The sequence below is a fragment of the Neophocaena asiaeorientalis genome, unplaced genomic scaffold, assembly GCF_003031525.2.
Source record: "Neophocaena asiaeorientalis asiaeorientalis breed wild unplaced genomic scaffold, Neophocaena_asiaeorientalis_V1.1 scaffold256, whole genome shotgun sequence".
NCBI lineage: Eukaryota > Metazoa > Chordata > Mammalia > Artiodactyla > Phocoenidae > Neophocaena > Neophocaena asiaeorientalis.
In genome coordinates, this window is record NW_020185324.1 from 3,534,627 (window position 1) to 3,553,016 (window position 18,390).

The following is an 18,390-nucleotide window of genomic DNA, read 5'->3' on the forward strand; positions in this document are numbered from 1 at the left end:
CTGTAAGGAGAATTCACTTTGTAGGACTCTCCTGCGCTGTTCTATATAGATTTCTATTTAATGGAACATAAAACACTCAACTCCATATCGGGATCCAAGTCTCCTTAGAGAAGAGTAGATGCTTTTTCTCCTCTTAGGAAAGATGGAATTATTCTAAACCTCTTTACCCAGTCATATGGTCAATTGAGATCCTATATACATAGGTGTGAAATGGATGAGGGCATTTCTTACCTAAAGAAAGGATTCTTTAAATCGAGGGTGTTCCCAGACCTCAAGCCTGTCTGGTTTACCAGCGCCACGATCTGAATGTCATAGCTCTGTCTGTAAGGCAGAAAAAGAAAACCAACATATCAACTCACAAGGCTGGTGTTAGCCAGTCACATATATTTAGGGCACCTTCTTTTTTCCTTTTTTTTCTACTTTTTTGAGTGCACCATGTGGCATGTGGGATCCTAGTTTGCTGACCAGGGATTAAACCCATGCCCCCTGCAGTGGAAGCGTGGAGTCTTAACCACTGGACCACCAGGGAAGTCCTGGGCATCACCTACGCATACCTACTTCATGCGGGTTTTAAGAGCATGTGTTTGGCATCTTATACGTTTCTGTATCTGTTTATTTGGATATGATTAATATTGGTAGAGGTAATTGAAGGCTTGTTTGCTTGCAAACTGTTTATTACAAGAGTCTGATAGCTATAATTTCTTGGTTTAAATATTACAAAAGTAATGGTATTTCTGGTTGATGAAAGTATTTTTTAAAAAAAGCTTTATCAATATCAATGGCACAAATGGCTTTAAGTAACAGAGACCCTTTATGGGTCACCACTGATGTACCAAAACAATCTTAATCACGCGAGAACTGGCTAAGCTAAAACCTCAAACTGACGTAAAACAGCCAACAAATGTGATTGACTTTAAGAGACCCCAGACGAAGCCTCAAGCAATTACAGTGAGAAGAAGCGGCTAATAATAACAAGTAATACGCTACATCCTTGATGACTGATCTGAAGGGGCTATGTTTGTGGGATTTTTATTAGTCATTCTCAAGAACATATGTATTTCTTTTGGTTATAAAAGGGTGACATACTCACTGTAGAAAAATAAGGAAAAACAGAAATAGAATAATCCATAATGTCATTAGACAAGGATTCCTTCAACTAGCATTGTAGAATATTTCCCTTCTATGTAATTTTCCCTACATTTATAAATATAAAATTTTAGCAAAATCATGCTTTAATTGCTTAAATAGTCCTTCTTATCTCCTTATTTTAACATTAGCATTTATCCTATAATTCTCAACAATGTATTTTTCAATACCATTATGTGGGTATAGCACAATTCATTTAGCAATTTCTCATTGTTAAATATTTATGTTTTTATAATAATATATTATTACTTATGGCAACAAAAATCTGGTTTTATGACAGAAATTCTCTGCAAAAGACATTCCTGTAATACATCTTTACGTACTATCTAGGATTATCTTGCTTGGGATAAATTCTTAGAGGTAGACTCACCAGCCTAAAGCATATAAAACATATTTAAGGCTCTCAAGACCTACTGCTAAACTATCTTCCAGAAAGTGTACCAAATTACCTCCTCACCTACAAAGCATAAAACTACTAATTTCATTATACTTTTTCCAATTCTTAATATTTAAATGGTTGTGATTAAAATATTATTATTTTAATTTGAATTTCCTTGATAACTAGGCTTCTTTTTTAAATTCCAGAAATTAGTGAGTGATATAAATCCCTCCCTATCATTCCCAATAGTGGCCTGGGTAGGTTTAAATATAAGGTCAGATTCTGTGAAACCGGTAACTCAAGGTCTGGATTTTATTGAGGACAAACAAAATAAGAGGAAGACATAGCCATATATATATTTTTAAGCACTCATTTCTGTGGGCTTTTTTATAATTTTAAACATCTTACTTGGAGTATAATTGCTTTACAATGTTGTGTTAGTTTCTGCTGTATTACAAAGTGAATCAGCTATATGCATACATATATCCCCATATCCCCTCCCTCTTGCATCTCCCTCCCACCCTCCCTATCTCACCCCTTTAGGTGGACACAAAGCACTGAGCTTATCTCCCAGTGCTATGTGGCTTCTTCCCACTAGCTATCTATTTTACATTTGGTAGTGTATATATGTCCATCCCACTCTCTCACTTCGTCCCAGCTTACCCTTCCCCCTCCCCATGTCCTCAAGTCCATTCTCTAGGTCTGAGTCTTTGTTCCTGTACAGTCCCTAGATTCATCAGATTTTTTTTTTAGATACCATATGTATGTGTTAGCATATGGTATTGGTTTTTCTCTTTCTGACTTACTTCACTCTGTATGACAATCTCTAGGTCCATCTACGTCACTACAAATAACTCAATATCGTTTTTTTATGACTGAGTAATATTCCATTGTACATATGTGCCACATCTTCTTTATCCATTCATTGTCGATGGACACTTAGGTTGCTTCCATGTCCTGGCTACTGTAAATAGTGCTGCAATGAATATTGTGGTACATGACTCTCTTTGAATTATGGTTTTCTCTGGGTACATGGTCAACAGTGGGACTGCTGGGTCATATGGTAGTTCTACTTTTAGTTTTTAAAGTAACCTTCATAATGTTCTTCAGAGTGGCTATATGAATTTACATTCCCACCAACAGTGCAAGAGGATTCTCTTTTCTCCACACCCTCCCCAGCATTTATTGTTTGTAGATTGTTGGGTGATTCCATTCTGACGGGTGTGAGGTAATACCTCATTGTAGTTTTGATTTGCATTTCTCTAATGATTAGTGATGTTGAGCATCTTTTCATGTGTTTGTTGGCAATCTGTGTATCTTCTTTGGAGAAATGTCTATTTAGGTCTTCTGCCCATTTTTTGGATTGGGTTGTTTGTTTTTTTGATATTGAGCTGCATGAGCTGCTTGTATATTTTGGAGATTAATCCTTTGTCAGTTGCTTCATTTGCAAATATTTTCTCCCATTCTGAGGGTTGACTTTTCGTCTTGTTTATGGATTCCTTTGCTGTGCAAAACCTTTTAAGTTTGATTAGGTCTCATTTGTTTACTTCTGTTTCTATTTCCATTACTCTAGGAGGTGGGTCAAAAAGGATCTTGCTGTGATATATGTCATACAGTGTTCTGGCTATGTTTTCCTATGAGTTTTATAGTGTCTGGCCTTACATTTAGGTCTTTAATCCATTTTGAGGTTATTTTTCTGTATGGTGTTAGAAAGTGTTCTAATTTCATTCTTTTCCATGTAGCTGTCCAGTTTTCCCAGCACCACTTATTGAAGAGGCTGTCTTTTCTCCATTGTATATTCTTGCCTCCTTTATCAAACATAAGGTGACCATATGCTCATAGGTTTATCTCTGAGCTTTCTATCCTGTTCCATTGATCTATCTTTCTGTTTTTGTGCCAGTACCATACTGTCTTGAATACTGTAGCTTTGCTGTATAGTCCGAAGGCCAGGAGCCTGATTCCTCCAGCTCCGTTTTTCTTTCTCAAGATTGCTTTGGCTATTCAGGGTCTTTTGTGTTTCCACATAAGTTGTGAAATATTTTGTTCTAGTTCTGTGAAAAATGACATTGGTAGTTTGATAGGGATTGCACTGAATCTGTAGATTGCTTTGTATAGTAATTTTCACAATGTTGATTCTTCCAATCCAAAAACATGGTATCTCTCTCCATCTGTTTGTATCATCTTTAATTTCTTTCATCGGTGTCTTATACTTTTCTGCATACAAGTGTTTTGTCTCCTTAGGTAGGTTTATTCCTAGGTATTTTATTCTTTTTGTTTCAATGGTGAATGGGAGTGTTTCCTTAATTTCTTTTCCAGATTTTTTCATCATTAGTGTATAGGAATGCAAGAGATTTCTGTGCATTTATTTTGTATCCCGCTATGCTGCCATATTCATTAATTAGGTCTAGTAGTTTTCTGGTAGCATCTTTAGGATTCCCTATGTATAGTATCATGTCATCTGCAAACAGTGACAGTTTTACTTCTTCTTTTCCAATTTTGATTCCTTTTATTTCTTCGTCTTGTCTGATCGCTGTGGCTAAAACTTCCATAACTATGTTGAATAACAGTGGTGAGAGTGGGCAACCTTGTCTTGTTCCTGATCTTAGAGGAAATGGTTTCAGTATTTCACCATTGAGAACGATGTTGGCTATGGGTTTGTCATATATGGCTTTTATTATGTTGAGGTACGTTCCCTCTATGCCTACTTTCTGGAGAGTTTTTGTCATAAATAGGTGTTGAATTTTGTGAAAAGCTTTTTCTGCATCTATTGAGATGATCATATGGTATTTATCCTTGAAGTCATTAATATGGTGTATCACACTGATTGATTTGCATATTGTGAAGAATCCTTGCATTCCTGGGATAAACCCCACTTGATCACGGTGTATGATCCTTTTAATGTGCGGCTGGATTCTGTTTGCTAGTATTTTGTTGAGGATTTATGCATCTATGTTCATCAGTGATACTGGCCTGTAGTTTTCTTTTTTTGTGACATCTTTGTCGGTTTTGGCATCAGGGTGATGGTAACTTTGTAGAATGAGTTGGAGAGTGTTCCTTCCTCTGCTATATTTTGGAAGAGTTTGAGAGGATAGATGTTACCTCTTCTCTAAATGTCTGACAGATTTTGCCTGCGAAGACATCTGGTCCTGGGCTTTTGTTTGCTGGAAGATTTTTAATCACAGTTTCAGTTTCAATGCTTGTGATTGGTCTGTTTATATTTTCTCTTTCTTCCTGGATCAGTCTCATAAGGTTGTGCTTTTCTAAGAATTTGTCCATTTCTTCCAGGTTGTCCATTTTATTGGCATAGAGTTGCTTGTAGTAATCTCTCATGATTCTCTGTATTTCTGCAGTGTCAGTTGTTACTTCTCTTTTTTCATTTCTAATTCTGTTGAGTCTTCTCCCTTTTTTTCTTGATGAATCTGACTAATGGTTTATCAGGTTATTTTATCTTCTCAAAGAAACAGCTTTTAGTTTTATTGATCTTTGCTAGTGTTTCCTCCATTTCTTTTTCATTTAATCTGATCCGATCTTTATGATTTCTTTCCTTCTGCTAACTTTGTAGGGGCTTTTTTGTTCTACTTTCACTAATTGCTTTAGATGTAAGGTTAGGTTGTTTGAGATGTTTCTCATTTCTTAAGGTAGGATTGTATTGCTATACACTTCCCTCTTAGAACTGCTTTTGCTGCATCCCATAGTTTAGGGTTTTCGTGTTTTCATTGTCATTTGTTTCTAGGTATTTTTTGATATCCTCTTTGATTTCTTCAGTGATCTCTCAGTTATTTAGTAGCGTATTGTTTAGCCTCCATGTGTTTGTATGTTTTACAGATTTTTTCCTGTAACTGATATCTAGTCTCATAGCACTGTGGTCAGAAAAGATATTTGATACGATTTCAATTTTCTTAAATTAACCAAAGCTTCATTTGTGACCCAGGATATGGTCTAACCTGGAGAATGTTCCATGAGCACTTGAGAAGAAAGTCTATTCTGTTGTTTTTGGATAGAATGTCCTATAGATTATCAATTAAGTCCATCTTGTTTAATGTGTCATTTAAAGCTCATGTGTCCTTATTTTCATTTTGGATGATCTGTCCATTGGTGAAAGTGGGGTGTTAAAATCCCCTATTATGTTACTGTTGATTTCTCCTTTTACGCCTGTTAGCACTTGCCTTATGTATTGAGGTGCTCCTATGTTGGGCGCATAAATATTTACAATTGTTATATCTTGTTCTTGGATTGATCCTTTGCTCATTCTGTAGTGTCCTTCTTTGCCTCTTGTAATAGTCTTTATTTTAAAGTCTATTTTGTCTGATATGAGAATTGTTACTCCAGCTTTCTTTTGATTTCCATTTGCATGGAATAGTTTTTTCCGTCCCCTCACTTTCAGTCTGTATGTGTCCCTAGGTCTGAAGTGGGTCTCTTGTAGACAGCATATATACAGGTCTTGTTTTTGTATCCATTCAGCCAGTCTATGTCTTTTGGTTGGGACATTTAATCCATTTACATTTAAGGTAATTGTCGATATGTATGCTCCTATTACCATTTTCTTGATTGTTTTGAGTTTGTTTTTGTAGGCCTTCTCCTTCTCTTGTGTTTCCTGCCTAGAAAAGTTCCTTTAGCATTTGTTGTAAAGCTGGTTTGGTGGTGCTGAATTCTCTTAACTTTTGCTTATCTGTAAGGGTTTTAATTTCTCCATCAAATCTGAATGAGATCCTTGCTGGGCAATCTTCACTGTAGGTTTTTCCCTTTCATCACTTTAAATATGTCCTGCCACTCCCTTCTGGCTTGCAGAGTTTCTGCTGAAACATCAGCTGTTAACCTTATGCGGATTCCCTTATATATTATTTGTGGCTTTTCCCTTGCTACTTTTAATATTTTTTCTATTTAATTTTTGATAGTTTGATTAATATGTGTCTCTGCATGTTTCTCTTTGGGTTTATCCTGTATAAGATTCTCTGTGCTTCCTGGACTTGATTGACTATTTCCTTTCCCACATTAGGGAAGTTTTCGACTATAATCTCATCAAATATTTTCTCAGACCCTTTCTTTTTCTCTTCTTCTTCTGGGACTCATATAATTCGAATGTTGGTGCGTTTAATGTTGTCCCAGAGGTCTCTGTGACTGTCCTCAATTCTTTTCATTCATTTTTCTTTATTCTTCTCCCTGGCAGTTACTTCCACCATTTTATCTTCTAGCTCACTTATCCATTCTTCTGCCTCAGTTATTCTGTTATTGATTCCTTCTAGAGTATTTTTAATTTCAGTAATTGTGTTATCACTGTTTGTTTGCTCTTTACTTCTTCTAGATCCTTGTTAAATATTTCTTGTATTTTCTCCATTCTATTTCTGAATTTTGGATCGTCTTTACTCTGAATTATTTTTCAGGTAGGTTGTCCATTTCGTCTTCATTTATTTGGTCTTGTAGGTTTTTACCTTGCTTCTTCATCTGTAATACATTTTTTTGTCTCTTTTTTTTGATGGGTGGTGCCATATTTCTGTCTTACTGCTTGTTTGGCCTAAGACATCCAGCACTGGAAGTTGCAGGCTTTGGATACAGCCGGGTCTTGGTGCTGAGATGAGGACCACTGGGTGGCTTCACTCTGATAGATATTCCATGGGGTCTGAGGTTCTCTGTTAGTCCAGCGGTTTGGACTCTGAGCTCCCACCACAGGAGCTCAGGCCTGACCTTTGGCCTGGAAACCAAGATCCCACAAGTTTCGTAGCATGGTAAAAAAAAGAAAGAAAAAAAAAAGAATAAAGAAAGAAAGGGGCTTCCCTGGTGGCGCAGTGGTTGGGAGTCCGCCTGCCGATGCAGGGGACACGGGTTCATGCCCCGGTCCGGGAAGATCGCACATGTCGCGGAGCAGCTGGGCCCGGGAGCCATGGCCGCTGAGCCTGCGCATCTGGAGCCTGTGCCCCGCAACAGGAGAGGCCACAACAGTGAGAGGCCCACGTACCGCAAAATAAAAAATAAAAAAAAAAAATAAAAAAAAAAAATAAAAAAAAAGAAAGAAAGAAAAAAAAAGGAGCAGTACAATATCAAAGAATAAAAAAATAAAAAAGGGGAGGGGGGTGGGACAAGGCAAAAGGAGAGAATAACAAAGTATAAAGAATAAAATGAGAAAAATAGATTAGGAAAAATAAAAATATAAAACAATCAACAACAATGAATCAACAAGGTAAAACAGAACCCCAATCTAAAAGAGAAAAAAAGAAAAAAAAAAAAAAGAAAGAAAGAAAAAAAAAGGAGCAGTACAATATCAAAGAATAAAAAAATAAGTTCAAAAAGATAAGAAATATATTAGGAAAAAATAAAACTATAATTGAAACAACTGCAACAAGGTAAAATAAAACCAGAACACATAAAAGAATAAAAAAGGGGAGGGGGGTGGGACAAGCCAAAAGGAGAGAATAACAAAGTATAAAGAATAAAATGAGAAAAATAGATTAGGAAAAATAAAAATATAAAACAATCAACAACAATGAATCAACAAGGTAAAACAGAACCCCAATCTAAAAGAGAAAAAAAGAAAAAAAAAATCCTTGCCTATGGGGGCAGAGTTTAGGTGGGGGTGGAACTTAGGCAGGGGTGGGGTTTAGGGTGGGGCGGGACCTAGGCGAGGTGACGTTCAAGCATGGGGCAGGCCCTCTGCTTAGGACCTGTGTGGAACGGGAGAAGCCGCACGTGGAGAGGAGGGCCTCTGGAATGTGGAGTTCTGGAGTTTGGAGGTAGGGCCCTGTGTGAGGGTGTGTGGGTGGGGTTTAGGTCCAGCGCGTTGCAGGGGGTCTCAGAGTGTAGAGGTGGGGCCCTGGGTGGGGTATAGGGGTGGAGCTTGTGTTCTGCGCAGCAGGAGGGATGCTCCGAGGGCAGAGGGTTAGGCCCAGGACCCCAACAAGCTCCCCAGTGCCTAAGTGGACAGGGAAAGCACTGGTCGTGTTCCCTTCCATTCCTCCACACACCGCCCCCACTGTCTCCCCCACGGTCTCCCCTGTCCCCGCTGGACCCCTAACCATGGGTGGGTCCCGCTGGGTGTAGGAACTCCTTCCTTCCCCCAGCTGCCCATCAGGGGTGCCAGTCCCATAGTCCAGCCTTTATTTCTGCTCCCCCTTCCTTTCCTCCCACTCCCTCAGGACCTGCAGGGCTGGAGGGGACCTGGGTGGGCAGAGAATCAGGCCCAGGATGTCAGCAGGTTCCTGGGTACCCAAGTGGGCAGGGGAAACCTGGCCACACTCCATTTTGATCCTCTGCCCTCCCAATGGTTCCCCAATTTCCCCCTTGGGGCGTGGGATCCCTTCCCCTCCCCCAGTCGCCCCTCAGGGGCGCCAGTCCTGTCCTGCCTCCACTTCTCCTCCCCCTTCACTCCCCCCATGCCCCACATCCTACCCGGTCGCTGGGGGTTCCTCCTGTCCCCTTAGGGGTCCGTGGTCCCCCACTGGTGCCTGGTAGGTGCCCTAGTTGTGAGGAGATGCAAACTCCACGTCCTCCTAGTAGGCCGTCTTGACTCCGCCCCTCCATAACCATTTATTTTTAAAAATGTCCTTTGATCCTATTTCATTTCAACTCATCTGACTTGGAACTTTTTGTTTGTTTTAAAATGTCTCTTCCATGATACCCACATCCAGTAGTTCACAGCATTTGTGATACCTGAAGGCAGACTTGAGAACTAGACATTGAAACAGTGAGCTCCTCAGGAGGGGGCGACCACTGCTGGCACCGTAGAAAGGCTGACAGATCAGCCTGGCAAACAAGTCAGGGAGGGACACACCAACACATTTCACGAAACAGAAGACACCTTATTAACAATACTTGAAGTAATTAATGTAGAACTTAAAGCATAAATTGAGCACTCGGAAGTATTTTCAAATGTGTGTGCCTGTGGATGCACAGAGTCAGATTGGTCATAACTAAAAACTGGACGGTTCCTGCTGTGATTCGGAAGAACAATCAGTACGTTCTTGCTGCGGGGTCTTCAGCAGGGCTCTTTTTCATGTACTAAATATGATAATATTGCCACTTTATACTTTTTACAACCCACTCCTCTTCTTTACCCCTCATCAAAGTCCTATCTCCCTAATGGAAGGAAAAAAGAGCTTCATGTCCTGCCATGGCTCAGTGAAGAGTTCAGATTTGCTCCTTCACTGCACCTAAGTGTGCACAATAGTTTCCCCCTAGAATTCTTTCTGATACAGCTGTCTGAATCCATACCTAGTGAGAGGTTTTGTCTTCGCTGAAGTCCAAGGTGAAGCAGTTTCATGCTGAGCATTATAGCAGCAGCACTTGAAGCTTCCAAAGTGTTCATTCTTCGGTCAGCACGCCTTCTAGTTTTATAAACCACGCATCTCATCAAAGTCTCTGCAAACCAACTTCTCTGGCAGCACACCTGAGCACAGCAGACCTTCGCTAGGGATCCAAAATTTAAAAATTTTGTTTCAAAACATTTTGGCACAGGATAAGCAGCTGAGCTAGATCCAGCGATAAGCCATATTGATTTTTTAAATTCTTTTTAGTTTTATTTTTGTGTCTTATAAAATGCACACTGTATGTGTACATGTACACAGACCTCTCTATGCATGTGTGTATATATATAGTGTATATATATATACACACACACACATACACACACATATATATACATCCATATAGGTCTATCTATAGCACTTGGTTTTGTATTTTCTACTATTATTACTGTAGTACATTCACATAATTAAAGCTTTTTCTATATATATTTATTTTATTTTTGGCTGCGTTGGGTCTTCGTTGCTGTGTGTGGGCCCCCTCCAGTTGTGGCCAGCCGGGGCTACTCTTTGTTGCGGTGCGTGGGCTTCTCCTTGCGGTGGCTTCTCTTGTTGCAGAGCACAGGCTCTAGGCGCACAGGCTTCAGCAGTCGCAGCACGCAGGCTCAGTAGTTGTGGCGCACAGGCTTAGTTGCTCTGTGGCATGTGGGATCTTCCTGGACCAGGGCTCGAACCCATGTCCCCTCCATTGGCAGGCGGATTCTCAGCCACTGTGCCACGAGGGAAGCCCACATTCACATAATTAAGAGAGAAATGTTAGTGTACTTGGGGAACACATGCATAAAGTGATTTTACTCATAGGTGCACATAATCAAACAACTTTGGAGACCATTTCTGTGAACTTTAGGGATATAAATTTCATAAACTGCATAAAAAAGAGATGTTCTCTTTTACTGTCCAGAGCAATAAAATGAATGACAACTCAAGAATGATGGGAGGCTGTCAGAAGTAAAATGCTACCAATACAATCATAAATGTTCCTGGCAGGGAAGAAAAGGGCAGTCATTGTCACACTGGTGTGGTTGCACAGGGAGTTCTCCCAGGAGGTCAGAGTTTAAAAGAATATTTGATGATAAGGGAAGGGGAGGTCCAATCTAAAGCAGAACAAAGAGGCAGAACCTTACTGAAAAAATAGTGTGAAAACCCTGACATTAAGGAAGTGCTGAGGTTTGCAGAAAATACCAAGGAAAACAATTTTAAGACCAAAAAAGATCTGATGAGATACAATGAGAGTAAGAAAGAGAGCAAGGGAAGAGGAAAGGGAACTAAGGTTTACTGTGGACATATGTGTTAATTACTATACTATGTTTTCTCCCTTAATATCTGCAAAATCCTAGTGAGACAATTATTATACATTCTACTTTATAGATGATGATGTAAGGAAACTGGGGTGTTACAGAGATTCATTAACTTGCCCAAGATCACTCAAGTAGCAAGCAGTATGGAAAAGAGACTGGACAGAACCGGGCTACATCCAGACTCCAAAATCTAGTCTCTTTCACTACACAAGGGTGCTGGTCTAATAAGATACAGAACTTCCTCCCTTTCTTCCTCCTGCAAAAGCACTGCATGCCCACGGTATCTCCGCATCTTCTTTCAGTTGTGCTGGGCTGCATTTTTAATCATACAGGAATCATCAGCATATGACCCCATCATTCCGGTAGTCATTCCACACCACTGCTGAATCTCTGGAATGTATTAAGTGAGGAGGGGCACCATAGAATACGACTCAGGCCCTCTTTTGTGGGAGCTCACACATAGACAAATAACAGCAACATAACAAAGGCGCCATGATGAAAGTGTAGAGAGCTGTAGGAGGGAGCCCTGGGAGTCATGAGGCAGGGTCACTGTGAACATGGTTTGCTTTGCTTTCTTCTTGCCTATTGGGGGAATGAAGGAAGGGAGGGTAGAAAAATATGACTGATAAGGATGAAACCCAAGATACGTTAGAAAAAAGGAGTGGGAGAAGATGACTTAAATTCACTCACCTAATTACACCCTGAGATACCTTAAAATATAAACATTTGAAAGCAAATGAACGTTATCCTGGTTTGCACAAAGCAGAAAAGGCAAAGTCCAAAACTCCAGGCAGATGCTGGTTACTGCTCCTTAGCACTTTTTAAATAACTAGTCATTAAACAGGTGATGTATAAGGATTTAGGAATAAAGTGGTGACTTCCAGGAAGAACTGGGTATAAGTTAGTATTTCTCACTTTTCCTCCTAGAAGCACTCCCCAAACAAGGAGAATAGAAAGATACTGCAGACCACAGACCACATGTTCTGTAAAACTGGGAGAAAGATATATCTGCCATCTCCAACTTAGGTGTAAGGGCTGCAAAAGCACTTGAGATTGATTGTAAGCTGTATGGGAAAAAGTACAGAAGTGCAAAGAGGGGCAAGACAGTCCAGGGCCAGCGCATCTCAGAAGGTACTTACACAAATACACTACCTGCAGATACATTTTCTGGAACACAAAAGCTTTATTTCTTGTAACATGATGTGCAGGAATTGGGGTGAGCAAGGCTACTGGGCAGAAATTCTCGTGGAACTGGAACATAAAGAATTATATAAAGAATCACAAGAGGAGCCATATTTGCAGGAAGCAGTATGACTCTGTAGCAGCACAGAAGCAGAGAAAGTGTGAGTTGAGAACAACAGCATGAAGACGGTCACATTTCTCCCCACCATAGGAACTTCTTTCTTGTAAACTGCTGTCCAGGAAAGTCTCACTAATTGGCTGATGAACAACCATAACATTAATACAAAGATGTTGTTAGAAAAAAAGCAGAAAAAGAGTAGAAATTTTACTAACAGCTAAAAAAAACACACAGTAGATAAATGATGGCACAAATTGAAAAATGTGAGCAAATATTTTGTTACAAATTTTTAAAACTGCAATGAAGCCCTTACCTCCATGAAGGAAGTGATAATGTTTATGAAGGAAGACAACGATGCGCAAATACCGTAACTCAAGGCAGAAGAAGAGAACGATCTCAATGTACTAATATGGAAATGTATTCGAGATGCATTGTTAAGTGAGAAAATTAAGATGTAGCAAACAGGTATAGAATGTTGCCATTTAGGTATAAAAACAGAGGGAAAAGTATTCCTACAAGTACAGTATTTTCTAACTGTATATCCAAAATGAAACTCTAAGAGATACACAAGGAGCAGTTAACAGTGGCTTCACGCTGGAGCAGGAGGAGGGGAATGAATGGGGTCTGGCACCGGGATGAAGACTTTTCACTGTAAGCCTTTTTTTTTTTTGCGGTACGCGGGCCTCTCACTGTTGTGGCCTCTCCCGTTGCGGACGCGCAGGCTCAGCGGCCATGGCTCAAGGGCCCAGCCGCTCCGCGGCATATGGGATCTTCCCGGACCGGGGCACAAACCCGTGTCCCCTGCATCGGCAGGCGGACTCTCAACCACTGCGCCACCAGGGAAGCCCACTGTAAGCCTTTTTGTACATTTCTGTTGTGTACAGTGTAACTATATTATCTATTAAAAAATTAAACAGCCATTTAAGGAGATAGAAAGTTATGAAGACTAGAGATATAGCATAGTTTCACAAAAGAATAGTAATAGCTGTGCCCAATTACTTTCATTTCCCTTTGTGGCAGTGTTATTGGACTGGGCAATGAGGGTGAAACTAGAGGTTAAGCTCATCTGGAATCACATTCAATAAAGGTTGGTTCACATTTCCTCTGGCCTGGATGGAGGAATGTGGGCTGGATATGAGCACAGGTGGAAGCATTTTGAGCTGCTTCCAGGCCAGATCCAAAGGCTATGCAAATTTTTAAAATTTTTTTGGGGGGGCTTTATTGAGACATAATTGAGATACAACGTTGTGTAAGTTTAAGGTAAAAAACACATTGATTTGATAAACTTACATATTCCAAAATGATTCCCACCATAGCACTGGCCAACACCTCCATCATTTCACATAATTACCATTTCTTTTTTTCTTGTGAGAACATTGAAGATCTACTCTCTTAGCAACTTTCAAGTATATAATACAGTATTATTAACTATAATCACCATGCTGTACCTTAAATACCCAGAACTTATTTGTCTTATTTCTAACATAGCTTTATATTAATTGTGGAATAGGCCTCTGAATCAATATCTTATTTATTTTATATTTTAAATTATACAGTACAGTTGACTGCCGCCCCCCTTTTTGGTGTACAGTTCTGTGAATTTGAACATATGTATAGATTTATGTAAATACTGCCACCACAATCAGGATGCTATTATTCCTTTGTAGTCACACTGTCTTCCCACCCATAACCCCTGGCAACCACTAATCTGTCTCCATCACTATAGTTTTGTCTTTTCAAGAAAGTCATACATATGGGATCATACAGTATGTAACATATTAAGACCAGCTTCTTTTGCTCAGGATAATTAGGCTATGCAAATTTTGAAGGAAGGTTTACACCCCGGGCCTCTCTCTACTTAATAATTTTTAAATAAAAGTTTGCCTATTAAATATGCAAATGATACAAAATGGTAGGACTCACTAACATGCTACCCCCCCAAAATTTTTTAAGTAAGTAAGATAATCCATTGGCTCTAGTAAGGATCTAAAAACAGCATGATAAATGCATGAGCGGAATAAATACAAAAACTTGAATTGAAGCTGACAAAAATCAGCTGCATACTAGGAGAAGGGAGAAATGACTTAAAGGTCATGTAAAAATATACTTTTTGCTTTTAATAATCTAAACACTCAAGTAAAATGGCCCCTAACTTAATTTAAACTTTAATTACATTACTATTATAAGTATGGTACTCAAAAGAGCAGTGTTCACTGTCGATTTGTAGCCAGCACTTGCCAGGACATGTATGCTGTCCTGTATTTAGTTTTGGAGAACTATTTTATTCTATTTTGTTTTTAAACATCTTTATTGGAGTATAATTGCTTTACAATGGTGTTAGTTTCTGCTTTATAACAAAGTGAATCAGCTATACATATACATATATCCCCATATCCCCTCCCTCTTGCATCTCCCTCCCTCCCACCCTCCCTATTCCACCCCTCTAGGTGGTCACAAAGCACCGAGCTGATCTCCCTGTGCTATGCAGCTGCTTCCCACCAGCTATTTATTTTACATTTGGTAGTGTATATATGTCCATGCCACTCTCTCACTTCGTCCCAGCTTACCCTTCCCACTCCCCATGTCCTCAAGTCCATTCTCTGCATCTGCATCTTGATTCCTGTCCTGCCCCTAGGTTCTTCAGAAACTTTTTTTTTTTAAGATTCCATATAGATGTGTTAGCATACGGTATTTGTTTTTCTCTTTCTGACTTACTTCACTCTGTATGACAGTCTCTAGGTCCATCCACCTCACTACAAATAACTCAATTTTGTTTCTTTTTATGGCTGAGTAATATTCCATTGTGTATATGTGCCACATATTCTTTATCCATTCATCTGTCGATGGACATTTAGGTTGCTACCATGTCCTGGCTATTGTAAATAATGCTGCAATGAACATTGTGGTACATGACGCTTTTTGAATTATGGTTTTCTCAGGGTGTATGCCCAGTAGTGGGATTGCTGGGTCGTATGGAAGTTCTATTTTTAGTTTCTTAAGGAACCTCCATACTGTTCTCCATAGTGGCTGTATCAATTTACATTCCCACCAACAGGGCAAGAGAGTTCCCTTTTCTGGAGAACTATTTTAAAGGGGACATTGAGACCCTGCGTATTTCCAGAGGGAAGGACTTAGAATTTTAAACTATTTCAAAATCACTCTTATAGGAGGGAGGACTTGAGGATGTTAGCCTGAGGACAGGGAGACCAGGAATATATTCGGTAAGATGCTCCTAATACTTGAACAACTGCCATTTGGAGGTTGGAACAGACCTATTTCTTTTGAATTCAGAAACATAACTAAGATCAATGAGTTGAATCTACAGGAAGTATCAATAGATCTGTGATCAACAGCAAGAATAATTTTTTAATAATTAAAGATGTCTAAAGTAGAAAAAAGTAGTCAACAGTCAATGACTATATGGAAAGTCATAACCTTATAAGTAATTAAAGAATTATAAACCAAAACAACCAGATGCAACTTTAAACACTTATTTTGGAGTCTATTGGATTTGCAAAAGCCATAGAGACAGTTATCATCCAGTTTCAGGAGAGACGTGGAGAAAAGAGTTTGCTTATCTTTTGCTGGTATGAGTGGAAATTGGTGCAGTCACTGAGAAAGGTAGGATCTAGCAGACTGCAACATGTACCTACCCTTTGATCCAGCATTTCTCTTTTTAGGCATCTCACTTAGAAATATTCATGTCACTGTGCAAGCTCTATGTTCAAGGATACTTAGTGCAGAATTTTTTGCAATGGCCAAAAAAAAAAATTGGAAGCAACCTAAATGTCAGTGAATCACGGATTTTTAAAAAGACATTATGGTATATCCATGTCCTTGGCTGTTCTGCACTTATGAAAAGAACAAAGCAGATCTATCTGTACAGATTCAGGACTTATTACTAAGTGAAAACTGAAGTTGCAGACTGCTAGTGTAACCTTCCTATAAAACAATAACAACTCTACAATGATGTTTTTGCTGGTACATGTACCAAAAATGACTTGAAAGGATAAGGACTAAGGGCTCACATCTGGGGGATGGGGTGAGGGTGGGAGCATGGCTGGACTCTAGACACTCTTGTAGTTTTCAACTTACATGTGAACATGTTTGGTTTTTGTCATGAAAAAAATAAAGACTTTAAAAGTGGAAGGGTTGATTGGTGAGGTAGTGAGCTCTCTGTCACTGGAGTGTTTAAGCACAGGTCCAAGGAAGGTGGTGGGGGTGGGAGTGCCGGTAGGGAGGGAAGCAAGTTGGATGAGATGACCTCTGAATACCCGTAATATCCTGAGAGTCCTTGAGCTACTCCTCTATGCCTTTCTCCGCTAATTCACCCAGGAAAAGCTCCAACAAGATGAAAGAAAATAGAGCCTTCTAAAAATGAGGTAAGTCAAAGTATTCACTGCTGAGACCTCGTGAGTCCATTACCAGAGAGAAGCAGCCGGTCCTGCCTCACACACCATGAACCACCCCTGCAGTACTTTCCCCCCTGCAGTACAGATCGATTTCCCAGTACTAAATTTGGGGATGTGTGGCTAGACAGATGGAAGTAAGGCCAGGAAGCTGACGTGGGTTTTAGAGCGCTTGATAATTCAAGTCTTTGGCAAATGCTCCCATAAGCTGATAGATTTCCTTCCTTCCTTCCTTCCTTCCTTCCTTCCTTCCTTCCTTCCTTCCTTCCTCCCTTCTTCCCTTCCTCCCTCCCTCCCTCCCTCTCCCTCTGCGGTCAGGTGGGGAACACTGCCCTTGACTTATCTTAAGCTTTTCTTCCTGGCCGTGCTCAGTGCAAGGTGACGTGTGCCCTGCAGGCTTTGAGGCTGAGGGCATCTCAGCAAACTCAGCCAGGCCTCTGTAAAGGCTGCTGTCCATTTCTGGTGCTGGAGTCTCAGGGGCCTGCCAGCTTCCTCTCGCTCCCACCTGTCAGCACCCAGGAAACAGGCGGGATCCGTCGGTACTCTCCTGCTTACCGTTTATTGGCCACAAACAGCACTCTCCCTGAGAGGGTCTCTCCTTCCTTGGCAAAGAGAGGAGTCTGAAGAAGGCACCGCACCTGATACCAGTGAGTCAGAGGCTCAGTGGGCGCTGTTGACAGCCAAACTGTTACCCTGTGGGGCAAGGCAAGAGTTAAAAGCCAGTTAGGCTCCAGGCCCACATTAATGGATTGAACTGGGGACAAGTGGTTTTCATTGTGTATTAACTCATGGAACACTTTTAAGATGTGAATAGCTCAATTTATTGAGCAGTTACTATATGTTGGGTACAGTGCCAAGAGCATTATGTAATTAGCCCATTAAATCCTACAACAACCTTACGGAGTCAGGCCAGGCTTCAAACCCAGGCACTTGGTCACTCTACCAATCTGTATGGCTATGTCAAAGTTCATTAGAAGCCTGATAACAGCAGAGTTAAATTGGGAATTGATTTGTTGGAAAAGTCTGGCAGGGTGAGAAGTCTGGAGTGTAGCCTCTTACTGTCTCATGCCCACCTGTTCAGGGGTCCTGATGGGGTTTCTGGAAGCAAGAAAAACTACGGGGGCAGATGGCCTCTACTGCCCTTCAAGCCCGGACATTTGTGTGTGTGTGTGTGTGTGTGTGTGTGTGTGTTCAAGTTGACGTTTTTCATTTCATATGAAGAAGTGGGGACACCCTGCTGGTGCTCTGAATGCTAGGGTCACCTGTCCTGCGATTAGGCAGTGGTCATGTGCTTGCAGGTAGTAAGGTGCACATTGAACACGGGGAAAATTGCTAGAGAGGACATTTTGCCTTGAAGATTTTCGGGGGGAATTTTATATAATTTAACTGCTAAGTAATATAAACCACCTTTATATCAAAATATATATTCAGCTATATTACGGAGTAGAATGCAAATGTTCTACAGCTTTTTAAGATAAAGCATTTAACTTCAAAGAAATTTCCCCCTTGAAGCAGGCAGCTTCACGCTTATCTCCCTGATCCTTGCAGGAACAAATTCGTTTACTTG

The 18,390-nt window shown here is 40.2% G+C and overlaps 1 protein-coding gene across 1 annotated transcript in view; it reads right to left on the minus strand.

Annotated features, from left to right (window-relative positions):
* Nucleotides 1-227: 227 nt before the first annotated feature.
* The window catches only part of LOC112392531 (histone-arginine methyltransferase CARM1-like), a 249,916-nt gene continuing 231,753 nt past the window's right edge, over nt 228-18,390 (minus strand). Inside the window, exons 11-12 of the mRNA XM_024734291.1 lie at nt 17,379-17,516; nt 228-321 (exon numbers count right to left, since the gene is read on the minus strand). Coding sequence (XP_024590059.1) covers nt 228-321; nt 17,379-17,516 — 232 coding nt within the window. The remainder of the gene's footprint in view (nt 322-17,378; nt 17,517-18,390) is intronic.